The sequence below is a fragment of the Tribolium madens genome, unplaced genomic scaffold (genome assembly GCF_015345945.1).
Source record: "Tribolium madens isolate multiple individuals breed KSU strain unplaced genomic scaffold, Tmad_KSU_1.1 Scaffold_1;HRSCAF=32;Tcas5.2_LG8, whole genome shotgun sequence".
Classification (NCBI taxonomy): Eukaryota; Metazoa; Arthropoda; class Insecta; order Coleoptera; family Tenebrionidae; genus Tribolium; species Tribolium madens.
This window is the reverse complement of record NW_025400984.1, coordinates 10,850,682-10,871,912: the sequence shown is the minus strand read 5'-3', so window position 1 is coordinate 10,871,912 and position 21,231 is coordinate 10,850,682. Positions and strand designations below refer to the sequence as shown.

Genomic DNA, 21,231 nt, shown 5'->3' with positions numbered 1-21,231 from the left:
GGTAACTGTACCATCGTCCCGTTGGCAACCATCTACCATCTGGGGCCGAGTCCCATGTCCCATGCCTCAAGGTCATAGCCCGAGATGAATCGAAAAGCCGGCCGGCTACTCCATCTCAAGTTAGGTTAGGCCAAACGCCATCAACCAATCAGAACGCAGCGTCCGCTTTATGCCCATATATGGTAACATTGGTGTTGTGAATGAGTCTGGTGGGGCGGACGAGTCCACTCGTGCGACACATAGGGGAGGCCTCATCCGACCCAGCAACCAAATCAACAAAATCCCATCAATTGTCTTTATTTTGACACAACTCAACCCAAAACCACCCCGGAGTCGACATTCCCAACCACTTCCAAGCCACTAAACTCGCCCGGAGCGGAATTATTGTTTGGATCACCACCCGGACTCACCCGGACAAGTCCAGTTTTTCGAAGCCGGCTTCCTCGAAATCTCAACCGGCTCTTTCATTCGTTGATTGTTCGTTGGTGTCGTGTGACGTGTCTTCAAACGGTGAGTTTTGACAATTTTTGCAATTTTGGGGCCACAACCACCGGCCGGGGCTATTTTTAGCCCCCCGGCAGGTGGTTGCACGCGCTTGGCCCTCCGCCAAATACACGCGTAAGTCAAGTGGCTGTTTTATAACAATAACCCCCAAATAGCGTTTTTCGACAAATTCAATGATAAAGAATTGTGTGTCATAGAGGGGCGCGGGGGCACCGATGCACAATTCTTCCTTATATGGTAATGTTTGGTAGCGATTGGCTCGTAATCGTGAGCGTGGGGAGGGGCTCACGTACGTCATATATAACCAGAGAAATTTTCAATTTTCACAGTACGAACGACGCTTTTGTGATATTTGTGTGCAGACGTCGAGTGGACGGACTTAGATTTTTAATTTTTATAATTAACACTAAAGTAAGTTGAAACCAAAGTGGGGTGTGGTCGTGTGAATCTAGTGATCGGAAGTTAGCAACAATTAACGTATTTTTACAAAAAAAAAACCGTCGAGTGAATTCAAATTCAAACCCGGATTAACGGTTATTCACCAAGCCGGTTTGTTAATGAATTAAATACACGAAATAGTAGTTTTTGTCCGAGTTTTGCCTTAAATAAGTAAATTTGAACAGTCGGAAGTTAGCTGCGAGTTAATTTTTTTCAAGTTGGTATTGATTTTACCAACAACTGTCATTTTAAAATTGTGAAATGTCGTGTTTGTTTCAGTAAATACTAATCAAGATGTGTGACGAAGAAGTAGCCGCATTGGTGGTCGATAACGGCTCCGGTATGTGCAAGGCCGGCTTCGCCGGGGACGACGCCCCCCGTGCTGTGTTCCCGTCGATTGTGGGTCGCCCCCGCCACCAGGGTGTGATGGTGGGTATGGGCCAGAAGGATTCGTACGTCGGTGATGAGGCCCAAAGCAAGCGAGGTATTTTGACATTGAAATACCCGATTGAGCACGGTATTGTGACAAACTGGGACGATATGGAGAAAATCTGGCATCACACTTTCTACAATGAGTTGCGTGTCGCCCCCGAGGAGCATCCCGTCCTCTTGACTGAAGCCCCCTTGAACCCTAAAGCGAATAGAGAGAAGATGACCCAAATAATGTTCGAGACGTTCAACACGCCGGCGATGTATGTCGCTATTCAAGCAGTATTGTCTTTGTATGCTTCCGGTCGTACGACTGGTATTGTGTTGGATTCGGGTGATGGTGTCTCGCACACTGTCCCGATTTATGAAGGGTATGCTTTGCCACATGCAATCCTTCGTTTGGATTTGGCTGGGAGGGATTTGACCGATTACCTCATGAAAATCCTGACTGAACGTGGCTATTCCTTTACTACAACCGCCGAGAGGGAAATCGTGCGTGATATCAAAGAGAAACTCTGCTATGTAGCGTTAGATTTTGAACAAGAAATGGCGACTGCTGCGAGTTCTAGCTCCTTGGAGAAGAGTTACGAGTTGCCTGATGGGCAAGTCATCACCATCGGTAATGAGAGGTTCCGTTGTCCTGAAGCCCTCTTCCAGCCGTCGTTCTTGGGAATGGAAGCGTGTGGTATCCACGAGACTACTTACAACTCGATCATGAAGTGCGATGTTGATATCCGTAAAGACCTCTACGCTAATACTGTCCTCTCTGGAGGTACTACAATGTATCCGGGGATTGCTGATCGTATGCAGAAGGAGATCACCGCGTTAGCCCCCTCGACGATGAAAATCAAAATAATTGCCCCACCTGAAAGGAAATACTCTGTGTGGATCGGTGGTTCCATCCTAGCTTCACTCTCTACATTCCAACAGATGTGGATTTCCAAACAGGAATATGACGAATCTGGACCATCCATCGTCCACAGGAAATGCTTCTAAATTTCTTTTTCCAACTTGCAACATTCCACTATTTAGTCATCAGTTCAATTTCGTTTGTATATTAACTGCGATAGGAGGCCTTTGTGCCTAAAGAACTGCCATTTTTTGTATGTTGACAAGCAATGTACGGTTTCATATTTGCACTAGGCCAAAGTATTACTATCTTATTATAATTTATTCCGTACGCAGAAGACTCTATTATTATGTATTTACTTTAGGCTAACACTTATGGGATAATAAAATAGTTAAAATTTGTAAAATACACTTGACTTTTTATTTATAATTTATTCAGTTTTCTACAATAAACACAAAATGCCAAGCGATTTTTATCAGTTATCACCCATGTCCCCAAGTGTAGTGTTCGATTGTGGCGCTGGTGAGACCAGAGTGGGGCTCTCCCACGATGCCACACCCATCGTTTTCCCAACACTTGTCGGTGAAATTCGACCCATCAATGGGTACGTGCAGTGTTGCCAGCTCAAAGTAGTTAAATTCACCAGATCTGAGCTGAAAAGTTACCAGATTATCGGAACCAAGCGTTTTTTTCGTGAACTAACCACTTTAAGACAAAAATAATTAGTGTAGCGTAAAGTACAATTAAAATGTGACCATTTATCAAGAGTAACATTTTTAGTTTTCGAATTTTGGATTTTTTTTTTAATGGCAACCCACTATGATATTTTTTTAAATTAAAGATTATGATCTAAAAATGAACTCTAATTAAATAAAAATGTTTTTAGCCAGTACTAAAAACATTTTTTTGCAAAACTGGAAAACTATAAGAAATTTCGAAAAATGTTATTCTTGATAAAGGGTCACACTTTACGCTACACTTATTATTTTTTTCGTAAAGTAGTTAGTTTACAAAAAAAAGCTTGTTTTCCTCCTTGTTATGATTAAATTTTTTTTAATCCTGTCGAAAATTACGTTTTTTACATAAAATTTACAAATCTGTCCAAAAATGTGCTTAAACGCCCGAAAAATTTAAAAAATAGTCTAATTCTATACTTTTTTGGCTAGTTTTTAATTAAATTTTGCTAAATTCCGGGTGACATAATAATGTTTCAATTGACGGATAAATAATAGTCGCCCGTCCCAAATGATCATATGACAATTGCCTATAAAAGTTTGACGTTTGAATTTGACAGTCAAGGTTGCCAAATTTATTAAATTTGACACCAAATCATTTACAGTCACCCGATATTTACGTTTTTACTTGAAAAACATGCTAAAACACTTAAAAAGGCAAAAATAATGACTTAATTTGATGTTTTTTTGATTTGTTTTAGCAAAATCTTGCAATTAACACCATTTTCGACCATATTTTGTATTTTCGTTCTATTTTTTTGACAAAATTTCACTCAAAAAGAGCTAAATCGAATAAAACAAACGAAATAACATCAATTTAGATTTATTTTTGTTGTGTTTAAGCAAAATAAATGAGTCTCTGGTTTAAAAACGATCTAAATCGAGCGAGACACGCTAAAATAATATCAATTCCAATTTAATTTGGTAATTTTTCAGTCAGTTTTAGCAAAAATTTGAACGCATTTTAGAAACACTTTAAAAATTTAAAAATAACACTAGTTTTGGCCTAATTTGATAAATTTTCGGTTTGTTTTTAATGAAATTTTGCAAAATAGTTATGTTTCTGGCTAAAAACATACTAAAACGCTCAGAAATGGACAAAATAATGTACTTTTTGACCCATTTTAGCGATTTTTTTACCTTGTCGAGTGAAATATCATTTAGAAAAAAAACTATCTCTCGATTTTTCAACTTGTTTTTGAGAAAAGTTAGAATTTGAGTTTCTGGATGGCTAAAAAGTTGTGCAAAATGCTCAAAAAATGCAAAAAAAAAATGTGGCATGATTTTCGACTGAATTTACTATATATATATACTATATCAATAATTAAAAAATCAAATTAAAAAAGGTAATTTTACTCACATTTGGGCGAATACTCTATTAAAAAAAATATTTTAAATTAGAAATAGAAAGTTACAGTGCAATTGAAAAAACATTAGAGTAGGCGACGATTAATCTTCTACAGTTGGCAACAACTTTTGCTAGAAATTTTTTACACAAACTGGAAGTGAAAATGACCATTTACCATTTTCGTCTTGTACAGCAGCAAAAAAAAAATTCTGCTCTAAAGTGAATATTATTATTATTTCACTCAAACTTGTCAAAGTTTCGGTTGACATTTGATGTCAAAAATCAGGATTGCCATCTGAAGGATTATCACCGCCTACTCTAAATTTTTTTTTTTGATCGTACTGTATAAAAATCACTAGGTACATCCACAATTACGATCAACTGAAAAAAATCTGGGAATGGGGTTTTGAGCGGTTGAAAGTGCCCCCAGAGGATCACCCCGTTGTGCTCACCAAACCTTATTTCCCCTGCACCAAAGCAACCAATGAAAAAATGGCCCAAATCATGTTTGAGGACTTCAAAATCCCAGCGTTGCATTTAAATTACCCCTCGGTTTTGTCACTGTACAGTTACGGATCCCTGACGGGATTAATCCTCCAATCGGGGTACTGCGAATCCCAGGTTTACCCCATCTACGAGGGACACATCTTGGAAAGGGCAATCTCACGGGGGCTTCCCGTGGCGGGCCACTACCTAACTGAGTTCCTCCAAGACACGCTCGCAAAAGGGGGCTGTCGGTGCGACTACGACACCGCAAATGCAATCAAAGAGAAGGCTTGTTTCTTATCACTGGATTTGAACACCGAAAAAGTGACCAAAGAGGAGTTTGGGAATAAAATAATACTCGGAAAAGAGAAGTTTTTAATCCCGGAGGAGTTGTACCACTCCTCGATCGAGTATAACAGTCTTCATGAGTTTATTTTTCACACTTTGGGGCGCTGTGACCCCCAATTGCGCCCCATTTTGGCCAAAAACATTGTGTTGGCGGGGGGCAACACCTTGCTGCGGGGGTTTAGCGAACGACTGGGACAAGAACTACGCAAGGACATGTCCGAATACAAGTTTATGTCGGGCTGCGCCCCCCGAGTTGTCTCACCACCAAATCGCCAAAACTCGGCGTGGATGGGGGGCTCAATCCTCGCAGGGCTACCAACGTTTCCCGACATGTGCATGACACGGGATGAGTACGAGGAATATGGCCCCTCTTTAGTCCACACAAAATTCTTTTAATTAATTAAATTTTACAAAATCAAAAAAAAATCTGTTGGCAACATTGAATTATTGGTAATCCTAATTTGTTATATCACTTGTGAAAAGAGAAAAAAATCTTGGGAATATTCCTTTGGTTGGCAACCCTGGAGTATGTCCACAATTACGACCAGTGTTACCATACACTGAAATTCCCTTTTTTCGGGGATTTTTATAAAAAAAAGTGTCATGGGGCACGCAAATGTCTTTTAATAAAAATTTCACAAAATTTGTACAATCGCATTGAAAGTCTTCGCTGAGGGGGAGTCTGGCAGTTCCGTGACGGCCGCTTTGCCTAGCAGGGCCCCAACTCGGGGGTCGATGGGTAGGACCCCCAAAAAGGGGACTTGGGCCAGCTTAGCCAAAGCCTCACCGCCCCCTTTACTGAAAATATTCGTGCATTCTGCACACGAGGGGCACACAAACCCGCTCATATTTTCGATGATTCCTATTATCGGTATTTGGGTTTTTTTACAAAATGTGATTTCTTTTCGCACGTCTTCGATTGAGACTTGTTGGGGGGTTGTCACAATTATAGCCCCGTCGCATTTCACCGTTTTTAGGGCCTCCATTACGCTGATGTGTTCGTCGGAGGTGCCTGGGGGCGTGTCGATTAAAAGATAGTCCAAAGGGCCCCAACACACATCTGTCAAAAACTGCTTCACCATTGCGGTCTTTTTCGGCCCCCGCCACACCACAGCACTCTCGCGGTTACTCAAAAGGAAGCCAATCGACATTACTGCTAGTTTTTGCTCACTGTCGGTGTAAACGGGGACCCAACTACGAAATTTTCAAGATTGAGTTATCTAACCTCAAAAAAAAAACAAACTTCGGTTTTTACCCTTCATCGGTCTGGTGGACGTCTTTACCCTCGAGTTGGAGCAAATAGGGGACACTGGGGCCACACAGGTCAATGTCAAGCAAGCCGACCTAAAGGAAATCGCTTTATTTTGATTTTATGTGACGTTTGGGCCTAACCTTGTAATTTTTTTCCTTCAATGTTAGGGCCAATTGCGTGCTGATTGTGGATTTCCCAACACCACCTTTGCCCGAAAGGACTAAAATCACGTGTTTTACGCCCTCCAACATTGTAAAAAGTGCAATAATTCACATTAATTTTTGCGGTTGTCATTTCTTAGGGGAATCTCGAATTTCAAAGTGGGGTTGGTGGCACTGGGAAATTGTGTTATGGCAGCGCTTTTAAATTGTTAAACAAAACAACAAATTTAATTAATTTTAAAAGTGCGATAATTAATTGTGCATAATGTAGTGTTTTTTTTATGTTGCTAGGTTTGGTGAAATTTCACCAGATCTGGTGATTTTTATAATTAATGATTTGGTGAAAACTTTTTTAATTGATATATTAAATTCAGTCAAAAATGATGACACTATTTTTTTGTTTTTTTTTTTGTGCATTTTGTACGTTTTTTAGCCATGTAAAAACTCAAAGTTTTCTTAAAAAAATAGGACGAAAAATACAAAATATGGTCGAAAATGGTGTTAATTGCAAGATTTTGCTAAAACAAAACAAATTAAATCATTATTTTTCCCTTTATTATGCAAAAAAGTGAATCTTCGCCGAAAATGGGAGTAAATCTGGTGAATTTAATTGTTTTGAGCTGGCAACACTATAAATGCGTTGCTATAGTAACACAATACAAACAAGATTTTCATTTTCGCCAGCAATGGTATTGTTTTTATTTCGTGTAAAACAATGAATTTGGTGTTTTTTTTCAGATTTTGAGTCGAGTAAAGCCGGCAATAAGTGACCCTGGTACTTCAGTCCGTGACAGTTCTACCAACAATGTCCCCAAATTCGAGGATTATCTCAAAAACCGGGACTACACCGGCGCAATGACTCTACTAGAGGTACAAAACGTTACAAAAAGCCCCACAATTAACAAAATCATTTCCAGTTTATGCAAATGCAAGAACCAGACTCGAATATAGACCTTTGGATGGGCTACTGTGCATTTCATCAAGGCAACTACAAAAAATCGTTATCAATTTATGAAAATCTCCTGAAATCCAACCCAAATCATGAAAATCTCGCAGTCAACTTGGCTTGTTGCTACTTTTATTTGGGGATGTACGAGGAGTCGAAGGAAATTTTACAAAAAGCAGCCACAAGTGGGCTGAAAACACGGTTAAACTTCCACTTGTCGCACAAATTGAGGGATGAGGGGGCTCTGATGGAGCACCATGAACAATTGCAGGACGTCCTTGAGGACCAGTTGAGTCTCGCAGCGATTCACTACTTGAGGGCTCACTACCAGGAGGCTATCGACATTTACAAACGATTATTGTTACAAAATCGCAATAACTTGGCTTTGAATGTTTATGTGGCGCTTTGTTACTACAAACTTGATTATTACGACGTGTCGCAAGAAGTTTTAACTTTGTATCTCAACCAGTACCCAGATTCGGTCATTGCAACCAATTTAAAGGTTTTCATTATTATTATTATTTTAAATTTGAGCCCTAAATAAATATTTATTGTAGGCTTGCAACCACTTTCGCCTCTACAAAGGCTCAGTGGCCGAAAACGAGCTGAGATCAATCGTGGAGCAAAGTGCAAATGTCGGTTTTGGGTACGATTTAGTCAAACACAATTTGGTCGTTTTTAGAGATGGGGAAGGGGCCATGCAGGTGTTTCCCTCTCTGGTTGACGTAATCCCCGAAGCGAGACTAAATCTGGTCATTTATTATTTACGAAATGACGATGTTAAGGAAGCTTATGATTTGTTGCAAGATTTGCAACCAGCCGTGCCTCAGGAGTATATCCTCAAAGGGGTCGTCAATGCGGCGTTGGGACAAGAATTAAACTCGGTATTTTTTCTACAAATGAGAGAAACTAAATCAGTGTGTTTTTTCAGCCCGATCATATTAAAACAGCAGAGGAGTGTTTCCAACTGGTCGGGAGTTCGGCCAGTGAGTGCGATACCATCGATGGGCGGCAGTGTATGGCCGCGTTCTTCTTCCTGGCTGGGCAGTTTGAGGAAGTCCTCGTTTATTTGTCCTCAATCAAGAGTTTTCTTCACGCAGGTATATGAGTCCCCTAACGGGTAGGCAACCAAATATACACCACTAAGAAAATACATTATAATTACACTTTTAATAATCAGAAGAATCTAAGTTGAACTGTTTAAGAATGTTTTTGTTTATTTGGCTTTAATTAAGAGTTTCCTGACAAAATTTTCGTATTAATTTATTTAAACGGTTATGCAACCACATATACACTATTAATTAAATAACGCGTAATTCTACTTTTGTTACAATTTTGGTGATAAAATTTTACCGGGCAGTTTGAGAAAATGTTTGTTTCATCATTTTTTTGATTTTAGACTAAGTTTTTTCATTATTTATTCAAGCGGTTATGCAACCAAATATACACCGTGGATTGAAAACTTTATTTTTCCTAGTAAAATACGTAATTGCATTTTTTGGGCAATTTTTTTAAGCATTATTTTTTAAAGTTCTTTATTATTATCGAAGTGTACAGAATTATTTGGCGGAGATGGCTTTTTTAAATCACTCTGTAACTACAAACCTACTTTTCATTTTTTATGAAAAATATTTTTTTTCTCAACTAAAATGCCAAATTGCACCTTTTTAACGTTTATTAACAAAGTTTACAGGGTGATTCAGCTGAGATGGCCTTGTTCAATGTGTAATTGCAAAATTACATTAACAATAAAAACTTTTTTTTTTATTAAAAACATGAAATTTTCAAGTCAAATGCGACATTTTTTGCAGCATTTTTTTTGCTAGTTATAAAAAATATACAGGGTGATTCGGTGGGGATGATATTGTTTGACCTACAAGATTACACTAAAAATGAATAAATGTGTGTTTTTACTGCCATAAAAGTACTTGTGAACACGCTTATTTTTACATGAATCACCCTGTAGCTTTTGGTGAGAAAACTGGTCCCAGCAGTTTGAGAAAGTTTCTGTTTAGAAATAAAAACCTATTTTTTTTTAATAAAAACATTTTTTTTAACTAAATTGCACTTTTTTTTTAATTATTATCAAAGTGTACAGGGTGATTTGACGAAAATGGCTTTGTTTAATTCACCATACATTAAAAATGAAAAAGAAAAAACTGTTTTTTTTTTTAAATATTATTATTTTACAGGGTGATTCGCCTAAGATGGCTTCATTTAAATCACGCTGTAATTGCAAAATTACACTAAATGAATAAAAACTAATTTTTTTATTAAAGTCATGAATTTTTCAATGGAATTTTTGTGTCTTATAAAAATATACAATGTGATTCGGCGGAGGTGACATTGTTTACCTTCAAGATTACACTAAAAATGAATAAATGTGTGTTTTTACTGCCATAAAAGTACTTGTGAACACGCTTATTTTTACATGAATCACCCTGTAGCTTTTGGTGAGAAAACTGGTCCCAGCAGTTTGAGAAAGTTTCTATTTAGAAATAAAAACCTATTTTTTTTTAATAAAAACATTTTTTTTTAACTAAATTGCACTTTTTTTAATTATTATCAAAGTGTACAGGGTGATTTGACGAAAATGGCTTTGTTTAATTCACCATACATTAAAAATGAAAAAGAAAAAACTGTTTTTTTTTTTTAAATATTATTATTTTACAGGGTGATTCGCCTTAGATGGATGGCTTCATTTAAATCACGCTGTAATTGCAAAATTACACTAAATGAATAAAAACTAATTTTTTTATTAAAGTCATGAATTTTTCAATGGAATTTTTGTGTCTTATAAAAATATACAGGCTGATTCGGCGGGGGTGATATTGTTTACCTTCAAGATTACACTAAAAATGAATAAATCTACGTTTTTGTACGTTTTTACTTGTCATAAATGTACCGGGTGACTATTAATGTTTTTAACAAAAAAATCTATTGGCAACACTGAATTAGCAGTGAATGACAATTGTCCACAAAAGTTTGACGATTGAATTAGAAAGTCAAAGATGCCAAAATAAAATTTTTAATTTGATACCAACTTGAAGTAAAAAATCACAGTCACCCGATAGTTAAAAAACCACGAATATTTTTACATAAATCATCCTGTAGCTCTTGGAAACATTATTCAGTTAAGAAAATTGTATCGAACAGTTTGAGAAAGTTTTTGTTTATTTATTTTCGATTAAAAATTACCCAGAAGATTATGCAACTAAATATACACCATCTATTAGATAATTTTAAATTTTACTTTTGTAATTAGAACACTTTAGGTAACAAAAAATTGGGTGAACAATTCGGCAAAGTTATTTGTTTATCTTGAATTAAGAGTTATTTGTTAAAATTTTCGTCAGTAATTTACATCGGTAGTTATGCAACCAAACATACACCGTTAATTAAATTCTAATTTTGTAATTGGAGCAATTTATTTAAAAAAAATCGTTATTTGTACCATTATTTTTAATATTATTATTTCTTGTTTATGCATAATTACTCCTTGAAAAACCTAAAAAAACAGCGCTTTACGCAATATTTTAACAAGGCTTGATTCAGGATATTAAATAATCTCTTAATTGGCATTAAATGCATCAAGACAATTAAGACTGATTACGATTCATTGTTTTTCTTATCCGTAGTAGCAAAAACGTGTAGAAAGTAATTGCACTTTACTTAGAAATGTTTGTTTTTATTTAATTGCTTTTGTGAAAAAAAAATACGCAATTAACATTTTTTTCCAGACGACACGTTCAATTTCAACTTTGCTCAAGCCAAAACAGCTTGCAACCAATTCAAAGAAGCCGAAGAGACATTTCTCCTGATCCAAGAGCCGAAAATCAAGTCGAGTCCGATTTACATTTCCAACTTGTCTCGGTGCTACATCATGAATGGGCGCCCCGAACCGGCATGGGAGCTCTACCTGAAAATGGAAAGCAGTCCCGAGAGCTTCAATTTGTTGCTCTTGATCGCGAATGACTGCTACAAAATGGGGCAATTCTGGTACGCCGCCAAAGCCTTCGACATGCTGGATCGTCTGGACCCCAATCCGGAGTTCTGGGAGGGAAAAAGGGGGGCCATCGCCGGCGTTTTTCAAGCCGTGTTGGCCCAGAAACTCCCCGTGGACGTGCTGGGGGACGTGTTGCAACTCCTGAGGAGCAGCACCTCCACCCAAGCCGACCAAATCGCCAAAGTTGTGCGACAATGGGTGAAGGAAAAGTCGCAATTTCGAAGCTAGGAAACCCTTGTGATTTTTTAATTATTGATGAAGTAAATTTAGTCAAAAATGATGACACCATTTTTTTGAGTATTTATTTGAGCATTTTGCACGGTTTTTTAGCTCAAATGCTAAATTTTCTCAAAAACAAGTTGAAAAAACTGTTTTTCTAAATGAAAGAACACTATTTTGTCCATTTCTGAGCGATTAACTACATATTTTGTTTAATTTCGTTAAAAACAAACCGAAAGTTTATCAAATTAGGCCAAAACTAGTGTTATTTTTGCATTTTTAGAGTGTTAATTTAAAGTTAATAGATTGAAATTGATATTATTTTAGCTTGTTTTCGATTTAGTTCTTTTTTGAACCAAAGACTTGCAAGATCTTGTCAAAACGCGCCTAAAAATCACAAAAACGAATCTAAATTGATGATAGTTTGTCTGTTTCACTCGATGCAACTGATTTTTGAGCAAAAAAAAATAAAAATTGGTCAAAAATAGTGTTATTTATAACTTTCTCAAGCATGTTTTTATGCTAAAGCCTCATTTTTTTTACAATATTATACTAAAACAAATGAAAAAATTACCAAATTAACTCCAAAATTATATTATTTTTCTCTTTCTTGGGCGTTTTAACACGTTTTTCGGTCAGAAATTATTTCGCAAAAATTCTTTAAGAACAAACAGAAAATTTACTAAAAATGAAATGAAAACAATTTTTCTGAAATTTTTTTCTATAATTGGCTTTAAAACTAACATTTTTTTTGCAAGAACTTGTCAAAACACGCCTAAAATTCAGAAAAACAAATCAAAATTCATGATATTTTCGTTGTTTCACTTAATTTAACTAGTTTTTCAGTAAAAAGTAATCAAAAATAAGCAGAAAAATCGGAAAATTTGATCGAAAAGTACTTTTCTTAAACTTGTAAACACGTTTTCCAACTAAAATCTTAGTTTTTTTTTGTAAGATTTTTCTAAAACAAACCAAAAAACTACCGCATTAATTTAAAAAAATCGAATAATTTTTGCCCTTTTTGAATGTTTTAGCACATTTTTCAGTGAATTTTGTTCAAATTAGGTTAAAAATAGTATTATTTTTATCTTTTTCGATTCGAGTGACTAAAAGCGTTTTTAAGATAGAAACAAATTTTAACAAGAAATTTTTATAAAATTGTCTGAAAAATTACCAAATTAGATCGTTATGGACATTATTTTAGCTTGTTTCGCTAGATTTACTTCGTTTTTGAACCAGAGACTCATTAATTTTGCAGGATATTGTCAAAACATGCTTAAACACAACAAAAATAAATCTAAATTGATGTTATTTCGTTTGTTTCATTCGATTTAGCTCTTTTTGAGTGAAATTTTGTCAAAAAAATAGAACGAAAAGCACAAAATATGGTCGAAAATGGTGTTAATTGCAAGATTTTGCTAAAACAAACAAAAAAAACATCAAATTAAGTCATTATTTTTGTCTTTATGAAGTGTTTTAGCATGTTTTTCAAGTAAAAACGTAAATATCGGCTGACTGTAAATGATTTGGTGTCAAATTTAAAATTTAAGTTGACAACCTTGACTGTCAAATTCAAACGTCAAACTTTTATAGTCAATTGTCATTCGTTTGCGACATTTCTGACAAATTTAGAAGGATTACCACTAATTCAGTGTTGCCAATAGATTTTTTGTCACCCGGTATTTCGCAGAATTTAATTAAAAACTAGCCAAAAAATTATTGAATTAAAACTAAATAAAATAGCATTACCTATTTTTGCATTTTTCTAACATTTTGAGCAGATTTGGAAGATTTCTGTAAAAATCGTGAATCTAAAAATTTAAATCTTGTAATCCGGTGAAAATAGTGTAAACCTGGTAACTTTTCAGCTCAAATCTGGTAAATTTAATTGTTTTGAGCTGGCAACATGATCTCGGTAGGCGTTGGGAGTAACATTCTTAAAAAATGATTTCTGTCTGGAAGAATAACATAACCTATTTGCCCAAAAAAAAATGTGGAACAGATTAAGAACAAAAACCACTTAAAGACAACCAGTGGGTGCAATTGCACAAAAATGAAAATGAAATGTTGCCACCTTAAATTTGAATTTCCATGACCTACTGAGATGTTAGTCATTTTGAAACGCTTTATAGGTGAAGGCTTTGAAAGTCGTTAAGTAATAATAAATAATTTAATAATTTCCTAGAGAAATAAATACATTCGTCAATTAAACTAAAACAAACATACAATCGCTCCCTCTCATGCGTGTTTACAACAATATATAAATACATTCAGATTAAAACATTATCATCCTGCTTGTTAATCTCAAAGTTTAAAAAAAAAAATTCAACAATGATTGTTTTGTTCAGACTAGTTTTGCTATTCTAAAAAAGGATGATTGTCCAGAGGCCAGGCTCTAGTAAGTTTTAGTACAACTAAGTATACTTAAAAATATAATACAAGTTTATGGTTGGTACGACTGTTTCAAGACACTAAATTTCTTATAACTATGGGGGAGGGGGAATTACACCTAGACGTTGAATTAGAGATTAAGGCCCTTCGTGTGTTCGATTGTGCAAATTTCAAATTGCGCGGGTCGCGGTTGCGTAGCAACAACCAATGACAACTTGAAACTTCGGCCCACGATCCCAATCTAGTGTTTTTTTTTTTGTAATTTTTCGTTTTATAAAAAAATATACCGTAATAAAATCTTAACAATCATTATTTTTGCTACATTAGCCAATATGGCTTACGTACGTTTCGATTAACAAACAGAAATCGGTGAGTGGGGGGGACGTAGGAGGCTGGTACCCCCACTACTATTAAGCTTGGTGGGGGGCGGTACCAGAACCCTACTTGCCCCTAATTTGTTACCCTATCTAAGCGCGGTTTCGAATACTTTCTTGGTGTTCCCTGAAGGTCGGTATGTAAACGGTACCGAGGAGTCTTTGGTGCCACTAGAGCGAGTACGGGTACTCCGCTAAAAACACCGCGAGCGAGGTGGGCAGCCCCAATTTGAAGATCCGGATTTCGGACGTGTCCCGGAGTTGTTTGTTGATGGCCAATCTGGCGAGGTGTTTCAAGCTCGGGGGCGTCGCCTCCCGCCTTAGCGGCCGGTCGAGGTAAATCGACGAGAGACATTTCCCCTGGGGGTCCACCCACACCTGGGTGTCCTTCCGGCGCCGCACGTAGTACTGCACCAGCTCGATGACGCCGGGAAACAGGGGCATGGAGGCCTGCAGATGGGGCTGCGCGTCGAGCCGGAAATAGCCGTTGATGTAGAAGAGTCTGACCGATTTGGGGCCGCGATCCGTTTGCACACTCAACGAGAAGAGAAAGCGCGGATCGGAGGAGTTGCGCACGAGGAAGGTGCCCACTTTGGTGTCTTTGAGGAGTTTATCGCTCTTGTCGAAGGTGAGGCCCTCGTAGTACCAGCCGGATTGGCGCAGAGCCTTGACGATGTCCGAGAGGCGCGCGAGCTCGGTCTCGGGCTTGGCCGCCTCCGGGGGCGGCGCGAGAGGGCCCCCTACGGTGGGCATCTCGAAGGTGAGGGGCACGCTGGGGGACACTTGCGGGGAGAGCGGCGGAACGATACCGCCACCGGAAAGGACGTGGATAGACCTCCGCGACGAGCAGCATGGCGGCACCGGGGCGCAGCACGTGAATTGGTGCTTGCAATTGGGGCATACGGTGCTACAGCCTAACATTGCAGGCATATGCCATGCCCGGGACAATCAGTCTTCTGCAACAAACAAAACATCATTAAACTTCAATTGGCAACACTGATTATTACTAATTTGATAAATGTCAAAAAACAAATTCATAATTCAAGTAGGCTCAAGTTTGCAACACTGACCTGACCTGACCTGACCAAATTCAAAAATGACAAATTTGAATAACTAAGCACTGTGGTTAAAAATATGTCCCAAATTCACTTTTTTTGTTTCAGCTGAAAAAAATACTTGATTTAAAATTTCAGGCAACAATGAAACTGAAATAACCAAAAAATAAAATTTTAAATGTTGAACCCCGCCATATTCAAAAATGATAAATTTGAATAACTAAACACTGTAGTTAAAAATATGTCCCAAATTCACATTTTTGCATTTCAGCTGAAAAAAATTCTTTATCTATAATTTCAGGTAGCATCACAGATTATTTAATGTTTGCGTTGCGAAAGTTAAATTGGCAACACTGAAACTGAAATAACTAAAAAATAATCATTTGATTGAATACAACAAGCAAAAACAACAATTCTCGATTTATAATCATAGTAGGCTGTAATTTTAAAATTGAGTTTGCAACACTGAAAAAACAATGACAGAAAATACGAAATTGAACATGTCTCTACATCTTTCAGTGTTGCCAACTTAACTTTAACTATTAATTGACGTTTCTGAAATTTAACTACAGTCACTTGAAATTCTTCAAATCTTGACACCCGCCAAATTTAAAAAATGAGAAATTTGTATAACTAAATGTCCCAAATTCATTTTTTTTTCATTTCAGCTGAAAAAAATTCTTGATTTAAAATTTCAGAGATTATGTACTTTTGCATTGCGAAATTTTTCGAAAAAAAGTTAAATTGGCCACACTGAAGCTGAAATAATCAAAAAATGATCATTTTATTGAACACAGTAAGCAACAAAAATAAACGCTGAAACAATCCCGATTAATAATCATAGTAGGCTGTGATTTTAAAATTTAAAACAAAGACGAAACTGCACATGTCTCCACATTTGAAAAATATACTTGATTTGAAATTTCAGGTAGCATTTACGGTTTGCATTGCAAAACTTTCCGAAAAAAAGTTAAATTGGCAACACTGAAACTGAAATTATTGAACAGAGCAAGCAAAAAAATAAACGCAGAAACAGTCCTCAATTAATAATCATAGTAGGCTGTGATTCTAAAATTAAGTTTGTAATACTGGAAAAACAAAGACAGAAAACACAAAATTGGACGACATGTCTCTACTTTTGTCACTGTTGCCAATTTAACTCAACTATTGACGATTCTGACATTTAATTACGGTCTTGACACCCACCAAATTTAAAAATGATAAATTTGTATAAATGAGCACTAATAAAAAAATGTCTCAAATTCGGTAAAATTTCAGGTAACATCACGGGGATTATGTACTGTTTGTGTTGCGAAACTTAAAATAAAAACAGGTATATGACACGTTAAGTTGGCAACACTGAAACAATTGATTGAACAAATGTTATGCCAAATAATCAAAGAGTAGTAGGCTGTGATTCTAAAATTAACTTTTCTGAAAATAAAGACAAAATACGAAATTTGACAAAACTGCATAGCTGTCTCTATTTTTCAATGTTGCCAACTTAACTCGAAACCTTGTCAATTTGTATAACCAAGCACTCTGGTTACGACACTAATAAAAAATGTCCCCAAATCACTTTTTTCACTTCAGCTCACTTGATTTTGCTAAGAAAAAGTTTAGATAAAATTTGAGGCAACATTTTTGTGTAACAATCAAGGAGATTATTTACTATTTACGTTGCGAAACTTTCGAAAAAACAGGTATCTTTAATTCCACGAAATAATCAAGAGGATATGCTTGATAATTAGAGTTGTGCGCGACATACAATTCTCGGAAAATCGCAGACGAAGCTTTATAAAAATACTAATTTATTGTAATTGATACAAAACTTGAGGTTACGAAATTTCTCAAAGGGCGACGTTTCCACTCTAAGATTTATCATCAAGATCTAGCAGCCTGAGGCTAAATGACATAACATTTACGAATTTATGTCAGTCCATTCAATTATGGGAGTGTGTAGGCAGGAATGTATGAAATTTGATAATTTGAGTCAACATACTATACACCGTGACTCAAAAAAGTCGGACAATCTCTTATATGGTGATAGAAAACGTTAACAGAAGCTCAGATTTGTTTTTATTATTTTTCTAGGACGCGTGGTTTTGAGAATATGAACATGTAAAGATAGAACGCTGCATTTTGAACCACCCTGGGTACGTTTGTTACTATAGAAACCAACAAATTTTGATGCGCTGTTGCCAACTTTCTAGATAAAAAAGGAAGGAACTCAAAATGATCCTTGAACTTTTATGCATAAAATATCTAGAATTGTTGGAAAGGTCAGGTCCATAACTTGACCCAAAGGACAAAAAAATACTAGTACGCCACTGTCTTTGTAACAAAAGGCCAGCCTTGATCCAAAAAATACAGTCATTAAAATAGAAAGAAACAGCTGTCTCGATTTATAACCAATTATTCATAAACAAGGAAAAAGTTTTTCGTGGCAAAATCTAATTATACCGTTTTTTAAGACAACCAGTTGGCCATGATCAAATAACTGCGCCAGTCATCTGTCACTCTCAGCCGCTTTGATTTGGACATATGGAATAACTGTTACCCCAACATTTGGTTACCACGGAAACAAGTCAATTAATTTAATCCCCAGCCTACGTGATTGGAGACGAAAGTGAGGAAAAATTCGGTAAACCCCAAAAATATCACGTTTTATCACTGATTCACCTGTTGAATACCCCTGGCCATTTCCTGTGCTTGGGTTTCGGTCCGAGAGGGGCCGATTCCTGGTACCAGTGGGCCCCCGAGCTGCAGGTGTGCACTCGGAACCAATAGGTGCGACAGAGAGACCCGCCAGATGCCTGGCTCGGTTCCTGGAAGTCTGATCAGACTCCATTCGCGGAATAATGCAACAAAGCTGTTGCCCAGAAACTCTGTTGCTTTGTGTGGAAGGTCATCATCGGCAAAAGGCGAATTTCGCAGAAGGTCGCGAAAGGGATTTGAAAAAAGACTCAAAAACAGGCCGATTCCGAGAATGATCAACGATTGATAATTGTATTACTTTGAAGTCGCAAGGTTGGAACAATTAACGCCGGTAATCGGAAAAAGAAAGCGGATATACAGGGTGTTTTCTCAACATCGCCAAAAATCACAACCGCGAATTCTACATCGTAAAACAACACTAATTTGTCTAATAAACCACAGCCCTACAAAGCTTCGTTACGGAGATACAGGGCGATAAAGTTTTACTGGATATACAGGTGCGCCAAAACTCGCGCCCCAGAGAAAAATGTCATATAGGGTAAGATACTAGTTACATGGAAAAAATTTATCTCTAAAAATTTCGAGTTTAAATTTTGCATTTTGACTATTTATTTCTGTTGGAAAAATAATTTTCCAAGTTTTTTTTGCTACAGGCTATTAGAAGAGGAAACAAGGATGCTATAACCTCTGTTTAATGTTATTTGTCGCTTTTATTGGCAAAATTTTTATACTTTTACTAAATAATTATAAAAAAACATACAAGATCATCAGTATCATTAAATGGACATAAAAAATGTCAAATGTCAAAAAAATTAATGTCAAAATTTTTTGACAAAGATAAACGTGAAAGTAACACAATTTTTGACTGAATTTTTTTGCTTATTTTGATAAATTTTTACTCAAATATTAGTTAAAGCGAATAAACAACATTTATTTTTTTGTGAGTTTTAGTTGTGTTTTAACAAAATCTTGCAAAATAATTGAGTCTTTACTAGCTAAAATAATTTAATTTGGTAATTTTTTGTCAATTTAAAACAAAAAAATTGATTTTATTTCAAAAAGCGTGCTTAATTATTTGAAAAAGTTAAAAAAATAACACAATTTTTAGCTTAATTTGGTCCATTTTCGGCTTGTGATTGCAAAATCATTGTTTCTAGCTAAAAAGTATGTTAAAATTCTTGAAAAAGATGCTTGAAAGTTTGAAAAAGTAAAAATAATATTATTTTTTAACAAATTTTGTGTTTTCTTTGCTTATTTTTGACTAATTTTTACAATTACAAATTTTCATCAATTTTGATTTTTTTGCGACTTTTAAGCATTTTTTGAAAAGATTTTGCAAAATAAATGAGTCGTTGGTTTAAAAACGAACTGAATTTAGATCTATTTTTATTAATTTAGATCTATTTTGATAATTTTTCAGATAATTTTAGCAAAAAAGGAGATTTCAGCTCAAAAACGTTCGAAAAATACAAAAATAATGTAATTTTCGACTTGATTTCGTGATTTTTTGGAGAAATATTGCAAAAAACATGAGATTTTAGTTGATAACCATGTTAAAAAATTTGAGAAACCTGAAACTAAGACAATTTTTAATTGATTTTTTTAATTTTTTGCTTATTTGACAAATTATTTTTTAAAGCGTACTTAATTGTTTGAAAAAGTTCAAAATAACACAATTTTTAGCTTAATTTGGTAAATTTTTGTCTTGTTTTTAACGAAATTATGCAAAATTATTTTTGAATTTTGCTTTATTTTAGAGAAATCTTGTAAAAAAACCTGATATTTTATTTGAAAAGTATGCTTGGAAGTTTGAAAACGGTGAAAATAACACTATTTTCGACCAAATTTTGTGTTTTTTTGCTTATTTATGACTAAATATTTGAAATTTTTCTCTGCGGTGTAAGTTCTGACATAAATAAAAGCCAACAAAGATTTATTCTTGACGAATTTGTTTTTTATCATAATAGTAAGTACCAATTTTAGTAAAAATTATAAAAAAAAATATTATGTGGTAATGTTGTAATTGTTTTTTGAAATTTTGACGTAATTAACGTTTGACATTGTAACACTACCACCACCATTTTAGAGAAACATGCGGGTGCTTTAATAGTCATTTCAGCACCCAAATTGTCTGAACACTGAATAGCAAACTTCTTTTTGTTCAACCCAATCAGTAAATCAAGATTCGCAAAAAACCTTCCCAAATTGCCAAATTACTTTAATCATTTCTAAAAATACGTAATTTTCCCTCGATAATTGTTCTAAGCTGCCATTCAAAAAACATAATTATCGGCTATAAATCTTTAGCAATGCAAAAAATCTATCCCACTTTTAATTATACTCCACTTGAGAGAGCGGGTCTATCTAACACACCTGCATGAATGAATTAAAAAGGAGGAGGAAAAATAAGTAAAGAAACAGCTGCTTCTACAGGCTGTTCTAACAATGACATTTATCTAAAATTTTGATTATAGTCATTCTACTCATTGAAAATATTTTCAAGATGGCGACACTTCCTGTTACACCGGAAGTGGACATTAACTTCGTTACTTTAAATAACTTTAAATAAAAGTTATGTTTTTTATTGCGTTTTTGGATTACTCAAGTGATTTTGAGAGAGTTTTTATTAGCCTTCCCTATACTTAAATTTAACCGTTTTCGAGATATTTAGACCTGAAAAATACACACTTATACAGGGTGTTCCAACTAAACCCCACATTAAAAATATTGGGAGTTCTAACAATAATATTTATCTAAAATTTTGTTTATATCCAAAATCGGTTAGGTTCTACTCAATGAAAATATTTTCAAGATGGCGGCACTTCCTGATACACCGGAAGTGGATATCAACTTCGTTATTTTAAATAGAAAGCTATGTTTTTATTGCGTTTTTGGATTACTCAGGTGATTTTGAGAGAGTTTTTATTAGCCTTCCCTATACCTAAGTTTAACCGTTTTCGAGATATTTAGAC

General features: G+C 35.6%; 5 protein-coding genes across 6 annotated transcripts in view; 3 read left to right on the top strand and 2 right to left on the bottom strand.

Annotated features, from left to right (window-relative positions):
* Positions 1 to 351: 351 nt before the first annotated feature.
* LOC123004505 (actin-5C) lies at positions 352 to 2,686 on the top strand. 2 transcript variants are annotated; one of them, XM_044397829.1, is made up of 2 exons: positions 352 to 510; positions 1,222 to 2,686. In XM_044397829.1, exon 2 carries the CDS (start codon positions 1,237 to 1,239, stop codon positions 2,365 to 2,367), a length of 1,131 nt encoding a protein of 376 aa, XP_044253764.1. In that variant the 5' UTR covers positions 352 to 510; positions 1,222 to 1,236; the 3' UTR covers positions 2,368 to 2,686. The 2 variants fall into 2 exon arrangements, with proteins under 2 accessions (XP_044253764.1, XP_044253763.1); XM_044397828.1 differs by lacking the exon at positions 352 to 510 and adding an exon at positions 761 to 915.
* LOC123004149 (actin-3-like) lies at positions 2,680 to 5,676 on the top strand. Its single transcript, XM_044397266.1, has 2 exons — positions 2,680 to 2,825; positions 4,663 to 5,676. Exons 1-2 carry the CDS (start codon positions 2,680 to 2,682, stop codon positions 5,531 to 5,533), a joined length of 1,017 nt encoding a protein of 338 aa, XP_044253201.1. The 3' UTR covers positions 5,534 to 5,676.
* Positions 5,677 to 5,738: 62 nt separating this feature from the next.
* On the bottom strand, positions 5,739 to 6,716 carry LOC123004506 (cytosolic Fe-S cluster assembly factor NUBP2 homolog). The gene is made up of 3 exons (XM_044397830.1): positions 6,530 to 6,716; positions 6,393 to 6,481; positions 5,739 to 6,331 (listed from the first exon to the last, which is right to left on the bottom strand). The coding sequence occupies exons 1-3, from the start codon at positions 6,638 to 6,640 to the stop codon at positions 5,773 to 5,775; spliced, it is 759 nt and encodes a 252-aa protein (XP_044253765.1). The 5' UTR covers positions 6,641 to 6,716; the 3' UTR covers positions 5,739 to 5,772.
* A 409-nt stretch (positions 6,717 to 7,125) lies between these two features.
* On the top strand, positions 7,126 to 11,782 carry LOC123004504 (intraflagellar transport protein 56). The gene is made up of 6 exons (XM_044397827.1): positions 7,126 to 7,239; positions 7,289 to 7,420; positions 7,468 to 7,998; positions 8,054 to 8,380; positions 8,428 to 8,596; positions 11,237 to 11,782. Exons 1-6 carry the CDS (start codon positions 7,186 to 7,188, stop codon positions 11,728 to 11,730), a joined length of 1,707 nt encoding a protein of 568 aa, XP_044253762.1. The 5' UTR covers positions 7,126 to 7,185; the 3' UTR covers positions 11,731 to 11,782.
* Positions 11,783 to 13,877: 2,095 nt separating this feature from the next.
* LOC123004099 (suppressor of cytokine signaling 2-like) overlaps positions 13,878 to 21,231 on the bottom strand; it is an 8,744-nt gene continuing 1,390 nt past the window's right edge. The window contains exon 2 of the mRNA XM_044397214.1: positions 13,878 to 15,442. Coding sequence (XP_044253149.1) covers positions 14,658 to 15,416 — 759 coding nt within the window. The 5' untranslated portion in view covers positions 15,417 to 15,442 and the 3' untranslated portion in view covers positions 13,878 to 14,657. The remainder of the gene's footprint in view (positions 15,443 to 21,231) is intronic.

Bases quoted from the DNA above. Each gene is read 5' to 3' on its own strand.
- LOC123004505 (XM_044397829.1), top strand. From the start codon at position 1,237: ATGTGTGACGAAGAAGTAGCCGCATTGGTGGTCGATAACGGCTCCGGT.
- LOC123004149 (XM_044397266.1), top strand. From the start codon at position 2,680: ATGCCAAGCGATTTTTATCAGTTATCACCCATGTCCCCAAGTGTAGTG. The intron at 2,826-4,662 runs GTACGTGCAGTG...AAAAATCACTAG, and splicing joins GAAATTCGACCCATCAATGG to GTACATCCACAATTACGATC.
- LOC123004504 (XM_044397827.1), top strand. From the start codon at position 7,186: ATGCGTTGCTATAGTAACACAATACAAACAAGATTTTCATTTTCGCCA. The intron at 7,240-7,288 runs GTATTGTTTTTA...GTTTTTTTTCAG, and splicing joins TTTCATTTTCGCCAGCAATG to ATTTTGAGTCGAGTAAAGCC. The intron at 7,421-7,467 runs GTACAAAACGTT...AATCATTTCCAG, and splicing joins GCGCAATGACTCTACTAGAG to TTTATGCAAATGCAAGAACC.
- LOC123004506 (XM_044397830.1), bottom strand. From the start codon at position 6,640: ATGTTGGAGGGCGTAAAACACGTGATTTTAGTCCTTTCGGGCAAAGGT. The intron at 6,482-6,529 runs GTTAGGCCCAAA...GATTTCCTTTAG, and splicing joins TGAAGGAAAAAAATTACAAG to GTCGGCTTGCTTGACATTGA. The intron at 6,332-6,392 runs GTAAAAACCGAA...AAAATTTCGTAG, and splicing joins GTCCACCAGACCGATGAAGG to TTGGGTCCCCGTTTACACCG.